The 14,050-nt window shown below is 41.8% G+C and overlaps 1 protein-coding gene across 5 annotated transcripts in view; it reads left to right on the forward strand.

Annotated features, from left to right (window-relative positions):
• ano1a (anoctamin 1, calcium activated chloride channel a) overlaps positions 1-14,050 on the forward strand; it is a 107,503-nt gene that overhangs the window by 89,844 nt on the left and 3,609 nt on the right. For all 5 annotated transcript variants that reach the window (XM_080435571.1, XM_080435572.1, XM_080435570.1 and 2 more), the window contains 6 exons: positions 1,719-1,819; positions 2,554-2,696; positions 8,060-8,212; positions 9,648-9,700; positions 10,429-10,613; positions 10,950-11,055. In XM_080435571.1, the coding sequence (XP_080291697.1) occupies positions 1,719-1,819; positions 2,554-2,696; positions 8,060-8,212; positions 9,648-9,700; positions 10,429-10,613; positions 10,950-11,055 (741 nt within the window). The remainder of the gene's footprint in view (positions 1-1,718; positions 1,820-2,553; positions 2,697-8,059; positions 8,213-9,647; positions 9,701-10,428; positions 10,614-10,949; positions 11,056-14,050) is intronic.

Below are 14,050 nucleotides of genomic sequence, written 5' to 3' on the forward strand. Positions count from 1 at the left end.
GAATGATCAAGTAGGGCGTTAAAAAAGTTAGAATATGGAAAGGTTTCTGCCCTTTCAGCAAGTAAATGTACTTAATCGTTGGCACATGAGTCCCTATTCTGGGGCGAACACCCTGTCATCACAATAGTGACAGGTGTCCTAGTGGTACTTCCATCCATCCATACAAATAGAACGCACCTGTTTGCCAAGTATAGAACACTGAGGACGGCCGTCGGCCGTCTTGCAAGAAATGTTAAGTGCGGCAATATACTTTTATCCTTTGCCTTGCTATGCTATTTAAGCTAGTGTTTCTCAACCTGAGGCTAGGTACCCAAGACAAGTTCTTTAAATTAAGAATAGTGTTATTTAATATACTTCGTATTGACTTCATGAACAACAGGTTATATTTGTCGAGCGACACAAATGCAAAGAAACACAAGTACTTTCACTGCAGGGCTACATTACAGTATTGGTTGATTGAATACTTTAATAGTCAGAAATGTAAAGAGCACGTTTGGCCAACAGAGTTGAACAGACCAAATCACCTTTTGGCTAAATTTCAAATGGCAATTTCCGTCCGTTAATTTTTCTCGTTCTAGGATGGGAGGTGATGTTTAAGACCGGAGGGAGAGCCCTATTTGAAGCAAATTCACAATAATTGAAAAACAGATAATATTCTGGGATTCACTTCCTTGGCTTATTGGTTGCATGCACAAGACATTTGGTGTTCGGTCCAGTGGTTCACGAGATTAGCTGCGGACAGACAGACACACAAACGCAAACACACACACTCACTCACTCACGCACGCACGCACGCACGCACGCACGCACGCACGCACGCACGCACGCACGCACACACACACACACACACACACACACACACACACACACACACACACACACACACACACACACACACACACACACACACACACACACACACACACACACACACACACACACACACACACACACACAAACGCAAACACACAGAGACGCTCTTCTGGACGGCTAGTGTAAATGAAGTTAATTGGCCTTTGTGAATATGCTGTCAGACTGTGAGTAAATGCTATGACAGTCTGTGCTAAACTGGTTTTACTGTATGTTCTATGTACAGCACGGAGGAAGTGTGTACAAAGCATTTGTGCTGCAATAAACGAACGTATTCTTAACACATACTAGTTGTCACTGAATCATTCCCTTGCTATTGCAGGACGCATGAGAGTTATTTAAGATAGTGTCTGTCAACCAGAGGGCCAGACGTTCTGAAAGGCTCATGGATAAACATTAACACACTGTGTCTTCTTGTCTTCAAAACTGTTCAGAACCAAAGGGCATCTTGACACAAAAGTTTGTGCGACCAAAAAAGAGTGGTCCTGGACTTGTATTTATTCAATCTTATGAAGATCCAGCACCCAGCCAGTGACTATAAATGTTTATTAAGTTGGCTGGAGTGTGTTTTATTTCCTAAGTATGAATAATACTTAATTTATTTAATTGTGTCAACTGAAATGTTCCAGCTAAACCAGGCATTCAGTGATTAATCATTGTAAGCTGTAATTTGTGAGACTAGACTCTCTTTCCTTCCTGTCATCACTCACCCTCCATCATCTCTCTCTCTCTCTCTCTCTCTCTCATCATCTCTCTCTCTCTCTCTCTCTCTCTCTCTCTCTCTCTCTCTCTCTCTCTCTCTCTCTCTCTCTCTCTCTCTCTCTCTCTCTCTCTCTCTCTCTCTGCAGTGTGCCCATGCTGGGTGTCTTATGGAGTTATGCATCCAGCTTTGTATCACCATGCTGGGCAAGCAGCTCATCCAAAACAACCTATTTGAGATCGGAATACCGTGAGTACACAGACCACACACACAATGCCTATTTCCAAGTTTACATCTGCAAGGGATTCCTTCTCTGTCAAGTGTCTCTGTGTCTCACAGTCTGTCACGTGCACGCTCTTGTCTCAGTTTCTGTCATGTGCACGATCATGTCAAGTACACGCTCTGAGAAAGAGAGTGCAGCTTCAATCCATCCTCTGTCATCCTCTGGCATCGCTTCATCTCTCTTTGTGCGTGTGTGTTTGTATTACTATACTTGTGAGGACCAAACGTTCTCACAAGTATAGTAGAATTTGAGGAATAGACATTTTCCTGGTCCTCACAAGAGAAATGGTCGTTTTATGGTAGATTTTTCTTTTAGAGATATGTTTACAATTAGAAAAGGATTCAGGTTGGGGTTAACATTGGGATCAGACATTTAGAGGTTAGGTTTAGGGGTTGGGTTGTAGATTTTTCCCATTTTATACTTAGCTGTGCGGCGATGGCACACACCGTAAAATGGCCGATCTACAAGCTCACAAGACGTTGTGAGCTTGTAGATCTGCCATTTTTCGGCTTTAGACTTCCGGTTAAAAATGTCCCAAAGAAATCATAAATCAATCATAAAATCGGCTTCCTAAAATGTTGATGTCCTCACAATTATAGTAATACAAACGTGTGTGTTTGTGTGTGTGTACTGTACATACGTGCATGCAATGTGTCAAACACCTCAACACCCATGTTGCATGATGTGACTGTCCTTGTAGGAAGTTGAAGAAACTGCTGAGGAAGAGGAAGTCAGCGAAGGACGCAGAGCAGGATGAGGAACAGTTCAAGAGCCTGCAGCGTCATGAGAAGGATCACTTCCTGAACCCCTTCATCGGCCTCAGCCCTGAGTACATGGAGATGAGTGAGTCCCACCCCCTAACAAACACACAAACACAGCACTATACTGTACGTACTGTACGTATGCACATGATGGGCATGTGAGCTCTGTAATAATATAACTTTATTTCTATTGGAACTTTCATACATAAAATACCCTCTGCGTTTGCCCATCCTAACTATTAAGAGCAGTGGGTGCTGTTAATACAGTGCCCGCCCGGGTAGTAGTTAAGTGTCTTGCTCAGAGACACTTCGACACACATAGACTGGGTGGGAGTCGAACAGGCGACCTTCCCATTCCCTGACAGCCTCTCTACCAAGCCTCCATAACCGAGAGGGAAAAGTGAAGCTTGAGTCTCCTGGTGGCCGACTCTGGAAGTGCAGCTGGGGCCCTATGCATGAACGAGCAAAAATGGTTTCCACCATTGGGCTCAACTTACGAGCTTGCGCACGAGGTTGCGCACGTAGGCGACACTACTGTGCATGCGAGACATAACTCTATAGCGCGAAAAGTTGCGGAAGGGCTCCGTGGCATAATCGTCCCCAAACACGGAAGTAGGGGGGGAGGGAGTATGCGCTGGGCGAGCAACTTCAGAGAAGTGAATGGGCGGGGATTTCCGGTTACCACTCTAGTTCTTTTATAATCTCTCTATCCATTCAGCTACAGCAGTGGTTCTCAAACATTTTAATGTCTAGGACCCCAAAACGTATATGAATTTGGCGAAGTCCCCCATTTAAAAAGATGATGTGCTAGGGAACCCCATAAGAGAAGATTTGTCAACATTTTTTGAAAAGTGTTTAAATTGTGAGAGACACCTATGGGCACAACACCAGAGGGAGCTCCTCTGACCTTGTTCCCCACTAAGTAAGTAAGTAAGTATAGGTCGGAGTAGCTCAACGGAAGGAGCCCTGTGTGAGTGCCCTCCTTGTGTTATCCTTTTAAGCATAGTGTTGTTACTGTACCGCTGTACCGCCTGTTTTCAAACAGGTTTTCAAACAGGTGGACCCCTACTTTGAGAACCACTGGGTTCCCCCCCCCCCCCCCCATATGACCCAGAGGGAATGTCTTTGAAGTGATCGAAGCGTTCCACATTTGATTCTATTATCGTCTCATTACTCTCCCAGTAAAGAGTCACTAATTCACTTAGAGGTCGAATTCTCTACGCTCAGATTTATTAGTGCAGAGGAGAGCACAGGGTAATTTATGCCCGTACTGTTGCACACGCAACACACGTCATGATGCAATGAACACAATTAAACAAAAAATGTTCATATTCTTGGAATGGGGAGTTTGTTCTAAAAAGTTACATTTCTTGTGAGTTGGCGCTAAGCCTCGAGGGTTCCTCCAGTTATGTCACTAACGAACGTTAAAACGTTAAAATGTTAAAATGTCTCCTCATTAGGAACAAGTGCAACTCAGTGCAACAGGAAGCCACTGTCCCTTTACCCCAACCACCTTCTATCATTTACATCATTGGTTCTCAAAGTAGGGTCCGGGGACCCCCAGGGGTCCTTGGGGATGTTCCAGGGGGTCCCCAGCAAAAGTAGTTAATTTAGCATCATATATATATATATGTCACAGGGAAAATGGCATTCCAGGGAAATTGACAGGGGAGCGCTTGTTTTATAGGCACGGGGTGGTGCTGCGAGGCGGGGCTTTGATGCGAGGACGACGACCACAACAACAACATACTAACCAGGAAGCTACGCTAGGGAAACGCTGAAAATAAAATGGATAATATGAGAGAAATACTCAAGTAAAGTACGAATACCTCAAAATTGTACTTGAGTAAATCTACTTTGTTACTTGCACCACTAGTACAAGCCTCAGTGGCGCACTTCGATAATCATTGGACTCCCCACCCACTACCACTGGGAGCCGGGGTTTGACTCCAGCTTGGGACATTACTTTTTCAAACAACCGCGGACTACTTTTTTTTCGCTGATAAAGTATAGTTTTGGACCATGACGGAAGGCGCTCCGACTTAGCAGACCTTGAGGCAGAGGAGTCGCGCCCGAGCGCCTCCAGGCGCGAGTGCCCGCGACGACCTGCCGATGGTCTGCTAGTCGACTTAAGCGCCGTCCGAGTTATGTACCGATAGGCACAGAATCGTAAATGATGTTGTGTGGGGACTGCGTTTGCCCCAAGTGCCACTCACTGCACTAACATAGCCCGCCAGGCCCGCCCCCTGGAGAGTGTGTGTGTGTGTGTGTGTGTGTGTGTGTGTGTGTGTATGTGTGTACACGCGCGCGTGTGCGCATGCGTGTGTGCGTGCTGGTTTGTGCATGCGTGCGTGTGTGGTGTGGGGCTCATGTCTGGCTTGCATTGCCCTCTAGCGTTGATTCTACAGAATTGCATGAGGGGCATGAAAACAAGCGTACCCCTTTCAATTTCCCTGGAATGCCATTTTCCCTGTAACATATATATATCTATATCTATCTCTAAAATGGAACAAGGTAAAACATGCACTCATTAAAACATTTCATTAGATTAGTGTGAATGTTTCGATCCTTGTGGACTGGATGCTCATTAGAGTGAATTTGAGTCCTTGTAATTAATCTCGCTCCTATTTAAATTAACCCTATAGCATTCTTATTCTGGGGGCGAACCTACGACAAAAAAATGCCTTTTTACAAGCTCACACGGCTATTTTTGACAAAGAGATTAGGTGTAGAGGGAAATACTAGTGGACCTAGTATAGAGCCCTGGGGGACCCCGATCAACTAGGGTTTAAGTGGTTAACCTGCTAATCCTTTGCAGTGGCGAGGAGGAATTCTGAGGTTGCCCCTAATGAGCGGAACACAGTAACGTTGTTGCAAAATATGATCTCATGAATGTTATTCTATGTTCGGGTAAATCCATGTAATTTCTCATCATACAGTACAGTACAGTAAATGTTGCCTGTATAAAGTACTGCAGATATCAGCGTCCTACACTTACCAATCTAACATGCATCGCCGCTACTGGAAGTAGACTAATCCCCTCTTGGACTTCCATCATGCTGTCCTTTGATGTCTTAATCCACTCCAAGAATTAGCCAGATCCCAGTTAACCGCCGTCGGGGAATCCTTGATGTGGAGACCTTAGTCGCTTTATTAGTTTTATTTGAATTTGCGATGTCTGTTCATGCATGTTAGTGTGACCTATTAAGATAATTGGATTGCTGGAACACATGGAGTTGGATAATAATTGGACTGGAACATGTTTTTCATGTCAATGCTCGGAGGATCTGTTCTATGGCGACAGTGCGGATAATGAATTCCAAACAATCCGTGTAGTATGTCCCCTGAGGGCTTTTACACAAGAGAGCTTCTCAAGACCTCAATGACATAACCAGGACCTTGAGTGTGACTTCTTTTATACAAGCACTTATTTTTATACCTCCATTTTATTTAACATATTGGGTCCCTGACCTCATGTCAGTTGTGAACCGCTGTTCTTAACAGCATACATACTGTAATATGTTAGTACAAATGTGTATCATGAAACCTGCTGCATTTCATTATGGTTGATGCTCAGTAAAGGAGATGAATAACCTTCATAGTTGTATAATCCCATGGTCCTGCCTGTTTAAATTCTGTCCCACCACAGACTGATGTAATAGAGCAGTGGTTCCTAAACGTTCTCAGCGTGAGGCCCAAAAGAGAAAGTTGGTGTCTCCTTGGGACCCTAACTTACAAAACGACATTATGAATTAATCACTGAAGCTTTATTTGGATCCTGCTGTGTGGTCTCTATTTAGATCCTACCAACATCCCAGAGGCATCAAGTTGAACACACGTGCATGCCATATGTTAATCCATGCGCCATATCGCCATGCGATCCCCCTGCAAATCAGTACAGCGGCGTAGCTTCAGTCGCTTCACTGTATTCATAGTTTGTTCTGTTCACAGTACAGTGGCTGTAGTGGAGCGTTCATCCTTAACAAGTTCAACATATGGACACTGTAGACATAAAACATTCATGGCGATACAAATAGCTGCTCTCCTTTCATCTCCATGTGACGGCAGCAGGCAGAGTTGGGACACCAGAACCGCTGAGGGAGCAGAGATTGTAAGATTGACTTCCGCAGGTTGTGCATAAAGGCTTTTTGGTGCTAAACGGAGGTGGCCCACTAGTAGCTCCGGGCAGCAAAACCTATTTAACCGACACGTCACGCAGTCATGCCCCGAAGGCAGACCCAAGCGGGTCGAAAGCGCTCGGCCTCGTTAGACCTGGCTTGTATATGCCCTGAGACATTAAGGCCTTTTTAATCATATCCTTGCTCGTTCCGGAGTGCGCTTGGAGTTAGCCTGAGGGCTTCCTTTTTCATCTATAACCATGTTCAACCCCTTGACATCCCTGTTTTAGAAAGGTTCATCCAGGTTCACCGCCAGTTTAGTTCCCTCCAGCTCGCTCTCACGAGCTCTGTCCTGATTCCCCGACACCGATCTTCAAATAAAAAACACTGACTTATTATTAGACTTCCAAAAAGTGCAAAAAACTAAAAAGACTCCAAACAGAATAATCTGTGTCTTCTGAAGCCAATTAAAAAATAAAGCAAGATCCAATCACTCAAGAGGAGAAAAATCGTATAGATCAAGTAAGCCTTTATTCAAACATGGCTATAGGAGCCAGATCTTCCTTCCTTTTTTTATTTAGTACTTTCCCATTGATCCAGGAGCACCATTAACACTTTTTGCCTACACTAAGCTACTTTGATTTCCGCTGAGCACCTGTTTTTCTTTCTTCCTCTGTATATATGCTTTTATTTAGTGCACACTCTACTCACTGAGAACATGAAAGACACTTCCCGTGTTTACACACCCGAAGTCTGGCTGTTATATTAAAAAAAGAGTGCTGTAAACATAGGCCTTTTCCATAGTGCCATCATTTTGCTTCAGAAGATTCTGATGGAATTACTGTATGGGATTCTTTTTATTGTGGCCTTTTTGGAACTCTAAAATGCCACAATAAAAGGTAAAAGGTTTCTTCTACTCCAGTTGTTCTTTATGTGTGTGTTATGTACACTGTATTTCATCTGGTTCCAGGGTGAGTAGATATTGACAGAATTCCTGACAGAATTACAGTGGAGTTTTAAGTCGTACTACATCATCAATTTCATATTGTTCACATTACTTCCTAGACAAATAACAGCTATTACAGGCTGTGTGCACTAGAGCCTGACAAATATTTGAAACCTTTGACATTTTCCCCCTACCGTAGCCTATAATGACGGGTTGAAAGTGGTAAAACATCGGGACACATATTTTGCATAAACGCTGATCAAAAAAAGTCAAATAATGGCCGATATATCTGCTCTAATATGTGTGCAATTGCTTTGGCTTTTTGTCCAGTTTCACACAACAGGAGACATGCACTAACTGTCCTATGTTTTGTTCATGCAGTCATCCAGTTTGGGATGGTGACTCTCTTCGTGGCGTCCTTCCCTCTGGCTCCGCTCTTCGCCCTGCTCAACAACATCATCGAGATCCGCCTGGACGCCAAGAAATTTGTCACGGAGCTACGCAGACCCATCGCTGCCCGGGCCAAGGACATCGGTAGGAGTCACGCACCTCATTGCGTCGCCGTCGGGCAGGAACCTTGTATCTCGTTTACATAAAATAATGCCGTACTTTGTCATCAGCGGTGTAAAGTAACTAAGTACATTTACTCAAGTGCTGTACTTAAGTACCATTTTGAGATATTTGTACTTTACTGGAGTATTTCCAATTTTCGGTACTTTTACTTCTACTCCACTACATCTCAAAGGCATTTGAAAACTTGAGTTACTAGTTACTTTGTATATTTGTGGGTTTTAGAAATATTGAACCAGTTAAAAGTATTAACAAGAGCTTGGGGCTAAATAATAACTACATTGGATCCATTGGACCACAGGTTCTTTTTTCCATTTCCTGAAAAGTAACGGTTTTGGACATGTTAAAGTTTCCACCCGACAGCAACGATATAGAAGACCATCCAGCATGTTCAAAACTGATAGTTTTGAACATGCTGTAGCCAGTGACATATGTACTGTATGTGCAGACTGTACTTCTGCAATATTATTTATTGGTGGTTCTATTCAAAGGAAAGTTATTTAAAGGATTTACCCTCAATAAGGATAATTGACTTACTTTTATCAGCTCTAATATTTCAACTATATATATATATTAGACTTGGACTGAAATGGAGCCAACAGCCAAGCCACTTTTGAATACGTTTAACTAAATTATCCTGTTATTTTCTGTTGTGCAAAAGGTTATTTAGATATCATGGGTTTCTCATTTAAGCTCAGTCTGTCTCTCAGTATATCATCTTTTGTTCAACTGATGGTGATTACATTTCACATGATTAAGGCTAAAAGGGAAAACTACAGTATGTGGTTCGTTGTGGTTAAATATTATGAGACATTGTAAACTAAATAATTGTCTGGCCTGTAGTTGCACATTGCAATTTGTAACACATACTTGTTACGGCATGACACACAGACCGACCCTCTTATAGACAATAAGACTATCTGTGTGTCTGTCTGTTTTGTTATCAAACTAAATCACTTAAGGCCTATTTTGTACTTTGTTGTACAGTGGTGTCATGCCAAAAAAAAAGCCAATCTACAAGATCACAACCTGTCGCTGCACTACTCTTTATGAGCTTGTAGATCGTAAAGTGATTATTTTATTTTAAATATAATTTTTTTATAGTTTGATTAACTGTTGCACTCCTACACTTATTACCATACATTATGGATAGATCAACCGAATCTCTCATCCAGACTCTTTAGATCTTAGTTCACCAACAATAAGCAGCACCACCATGCCATAGTATAGTGTTCACACTGTGCGTGCGAGTTCAAAACGCAGCACATCTCTTGCCCATGCTGTTGTTGCCATCTGGTGGTGGCACGTGTGTACTTTCAAGTGTAACGCTGGACTTCCATCTCAGATAAATCATCACACATTGACAGATTGCCATTGTTTTGTTCTTATCTGTTTGCAGGTATCTGGTACAACCTGTTGAGAGGCCTCAGCAAAGTAGCAGTCATTGTTAACGTGAGTTTTGTTTCTGCCTGATTGCCGAGGCACCCATGTTGCCAGACCATGTGACAGAATGCTCTATGAAAAGATAGTAGATGACGGCATTTGCTAATGCAGTGCAGAGTGAATGGACTTGAAAGACCCTCACCATCCAGTTAATGCACAATTAAGTTGTATTGCTATATGTATCTCCAAATATTATTGAGATATCTTCACTAGTTGCTCTGTAAAAAATAACACAATCCAATAAAGTCTCCTCGTTGACTTGCATTACACAGTGAAACAGGTCTCAAAGTGAGACTTTTGGCACAACAAATGCAAGCAAAGTGGATTCTGGCAATGGATTAACATTTTAAAACCTTATAGGGGAGTGAAACCCAGGCCATTAATGCGTTAGCCTGGTAAACCATCCCGGTTGCGGAATTCACATTTCATGCTCTGCAGAAGACACATGTAATGTGAATTCCGAGGACTACAAACATGGCCTAGGTCAGTGGTTCTCAAAGTGGGGTCCTCGGACTCTCAGGGTTCCTAGAGAGGGTTCTAAATAGATCCTTACAAGTATGTAACTCTGACAGTATACAAATGGAACCAAATGGACCCGTTAGGGTCCATTTGGTTCCATTTGTATACTGTCAGAGACAGAGTTAAGGTGGGGTCTTTGAAATGTAAACGTTTTTGATAACCACCGTCCATCTCTTCTCGATGACTCAATGTGTTCATGCCCCCCCCACCCCCCCCAGGCGTTTGTCATCTCCTTCACGTCGGACTTCATTCCTCGGCTGGTCTACCAGTACACCTACAGCCCTGATGGCTCCATGCACGGCTTCATCAACCACACCCTCTCCTACTTCAACGTCAGCAACTTCCAAGCCAACACGGAGCCTCTGCAGCCCATGCATCTGGGCTATAGGGTGGAAACGTGCAGGTGAGTCCATGCATCTGGGCTATAAGGTGGAAACTTGCAGGTGACTCCATGCACCTGGGACATACGGTGGACGGACATTATGCAAGGTGTCCACATGTGTCCCATGACAACTGGTGGCGATGTGTGCTTACGCTGACGTCAAAGACGAGCCATGTTGTATTGATAACCAATCCTCTGTGCATTTGATTATTTAAACAATTATTTCAACGAAATCAGTGAAATGATTATTAACGGATACAATACTGAGTAAATACTCTTTTTCTCTCTCTTTCTCTCTTGCACCCCCTCCCCCCCCCCTTGCACTCTCCATTTCCATCTCCTCTCTCTCTGTCTCAGATATAAAGACTACAGAGAACCACCATGGTCCAACTCGCCGTATGAACTCTCCAAGGAATTCTGGGCCATCCTGGCTGCTCGTCTGGCCTTCGTCATCGTCTTTCAGGTTTGAATGAACACACATCGCGTTGAGATGAATGCACACATACTGCATGTTGAAATGAATGCACACATACTGCATGTTGAAATGAATGCACACATACTGCATGTTGAAATGAATGCACACATACTGCATGTTGCTTACATCGCTGGCATCCACATGCTGACGAGCAGACATGACATGACGCACAATGTTTGCGTTCATATTTGATGTACTGTATGTGAAAGCACTTCCATGCTACCTCCCTTTATAAAACAAGCAAACAACCAAGTTCTTCATATTTAATTGATGTATGGCCATAGAGTGGTCATACATCAATTCATCATGCATTTTTCAGAAAAAAAACAAGACATGCCCACTGGCTCAAACACGACACAGTTCAAAGTGTCTGAAGGCACAGTATGGTGCAGGGATATATGTATAGGAGCTGAGATCTGATTAGTAGTAACTACATCACATTTATCTGCAGACATAATTCAGTGATAAGGGATATTGAAACACAATTCTGTGTTTGTGTATTTTTTTCGTTTTCCTGTGACATTTTCTAAATGTCACAGACACTGTGTAATGAATGTCATTAGTGCTGCATGCCATTGTATAAAATGTATTATGTGTCAAATGTAACTGTGTTTACATGCACACGATTACTGAGAATAATCAGGTTATGGCAATAAGATTACGTTTTAAAAGGTGGCCTCATTATACCAGATAAAAACATGACAGGTGAAACTAATTGAAAATAATGATAACCAGTGGTGTAAAGTAACTAAGTACATTTACTCAAGTACTAACATTTTGAGCCACTTTTACTTAACTGGAGTATTTCCAATTGTCTATACTTTTACTTCTACTCCACTACATCCCGGAGGCAAATATTGAACTTTTACTCGACTACCAGTTACTAGTTACTTTGCATATATACATTTTTACATTATAAAACATAAATTAACCAATTTTAGCTCTGTTTTATACCTAGGCTATTTGAAAATAGCCGATCTACAAGCTCACAACTTGTGAGCTTGTAGATCTACTATTTTCAAAAAAAAATTACTTTAAGTACATGTTGATACCAATACTTTTGTGCTTTTACTCAAGTAAATTTAGAATTTCTGACTTTTACTTGTAGCGGAGTACTTCTACATTGCAGTATTAATACTTTTACTTAAGTAAAACATTTGAGCACCTTTTCCACCACTGATGATAACACAAAATAAGATGATATTAAATTACAGACATTTGTATACATCATGAATGAGAGATACAGTACTGTTGGTACCCATGCCATAGGCTGTAGAAATAAAACAAGGAAGCCTCTTTAGAGAAAAGAGAAAAACATTACAGAAAATATGAAGTCTGTATCCTCATTGAAACCAGGATAGTTTCATGTTGATGGATCTAGTCGAAACACCTTCTTCCATTTTGGTACATTTTATGTATTCTGTCCCCCCCTGAGCAGATGTTTAATGAGTTCAGTGCTCTCCGTGTGCAATAAAGAATCATTAGCGTTGTGAAATTCACTAAAGGTTTTAGCCATGAAATAATGATGAACTCCTAATTCTAATGGCATATTTATGCTTGGCAATGCGATCCCCTGGGCATCTTTTACCATATGTAAAAGATGTTGACTTGGCTCTATGAGGTTTTATAGCCTTTATTTTACTTATATTTTGGAGCGTCTGGATTGCGTTTCTGCTTATCATGTTTGTTTCCCCCTTTCCCAACAGCACCCCATACATTTTTCATTCATGGTTGAGTTATATAGCAATTAGTTAACACAACTAACAGAAATAGCTGATCTACAAGCTCACAATGCATCATGATGATGCAACGTAATTTGAAGCTCACAATGCATCATGATGATGCAACGTAATTTGAGCTTGTAGATAAGCTATTCAGTCATTTAAATGTATTTGGGTAAATGTGTACATTTTAAAGTGGTTAAGAGTGTCTGTGTGGGTTTTACAAATATGTAACCAATGAAAATGATTAAAAAGAGCTTGTGACTAAATAATAAGTACATTGGATCCATTGGACGACAGGAAAAGTAACAGTTTTGAATATACAAGGTTTCTGCCTGATAACCACGATAAGATAATCAAATATCACAATATTTTTCACCAAATCCCTCTTTCGATTGTTGTGACGATAACATTAATTCTTATCGACGTAAATGCGACAGATTGTGAGCTTGTAGGCCGGCTATTTTAGCTATTTCTGAACATTTATGAAAGCATAAAATGGGCTGATTAAAACCAGGAAAAGACAACACTTATATCATATCACGATAAGATGATATCTAAAATCCTAGATGATATCTAGTCATCTATATCTGCTCATATCACAATATTGATATATCATTGATATCATCTCTGTCGGGTGGAAACCTCATATGTCCAAAACTGTTACTTTTCAGGATTCAAATTCAAAAATGGCAAAAGTAGCAGATCGACAAGTTCGAAACACGTCGCTTCGCGTCACGTTTCGATTGTGCAGAGCTGTTACTTTTGATGCTTTTGTGAGACGCTGTAGTATATGATCAAGTAGGGCATTAATTTACGAAAAAAAACACAAAAAGTTAGAATATGGAGATAAGAGGTTTCTCCCCGACAGCAACGATATATTGCCCAGCCCTATGGTCGATAAACTCTTGGTCTTGGAAGTGGACATGTGACCCTCAGTCTGCTCTGACTCTGTTCCATGTCTGCTGCAGAACATGGTGGTGGTACTTAGGCCCTATTTTAAACCCATCTGTTTTGCACGACAATAACCAATCTACAAGCTCAAGATCTACAAGATCTGTGTTGCCGATCTACAAACTTGCGATGCGTTGTGAGCTTGTAGATCGGCTATAATTACATGCTCAAAATAGGGATGCCAGGTTGAAAGTGTTTAACTGTCGCAGCGCTATTGGTCCATTTATGCCACTCCAATTTATCGATTACTTTTCATAATCGGTTAAATTGATTAAATCAATTAACGGCTGCACCCCTAATGTGTTCCG

The sequence above is a fragment of the Gymnoscopelus braueri genome (genome assembly GCF_963280865.1).
Source record: "Gymnoscopelus braueri genome assembly, chromosome: 1".
Classification (NCBI taxonomy): domain Eukaryota; kingdom Metazoa; phylum Chordata; class Actinopteri; order Myctophiformes; family Myctophidae; genus Gymnoscopelus; species Gymnoscopelus braueri.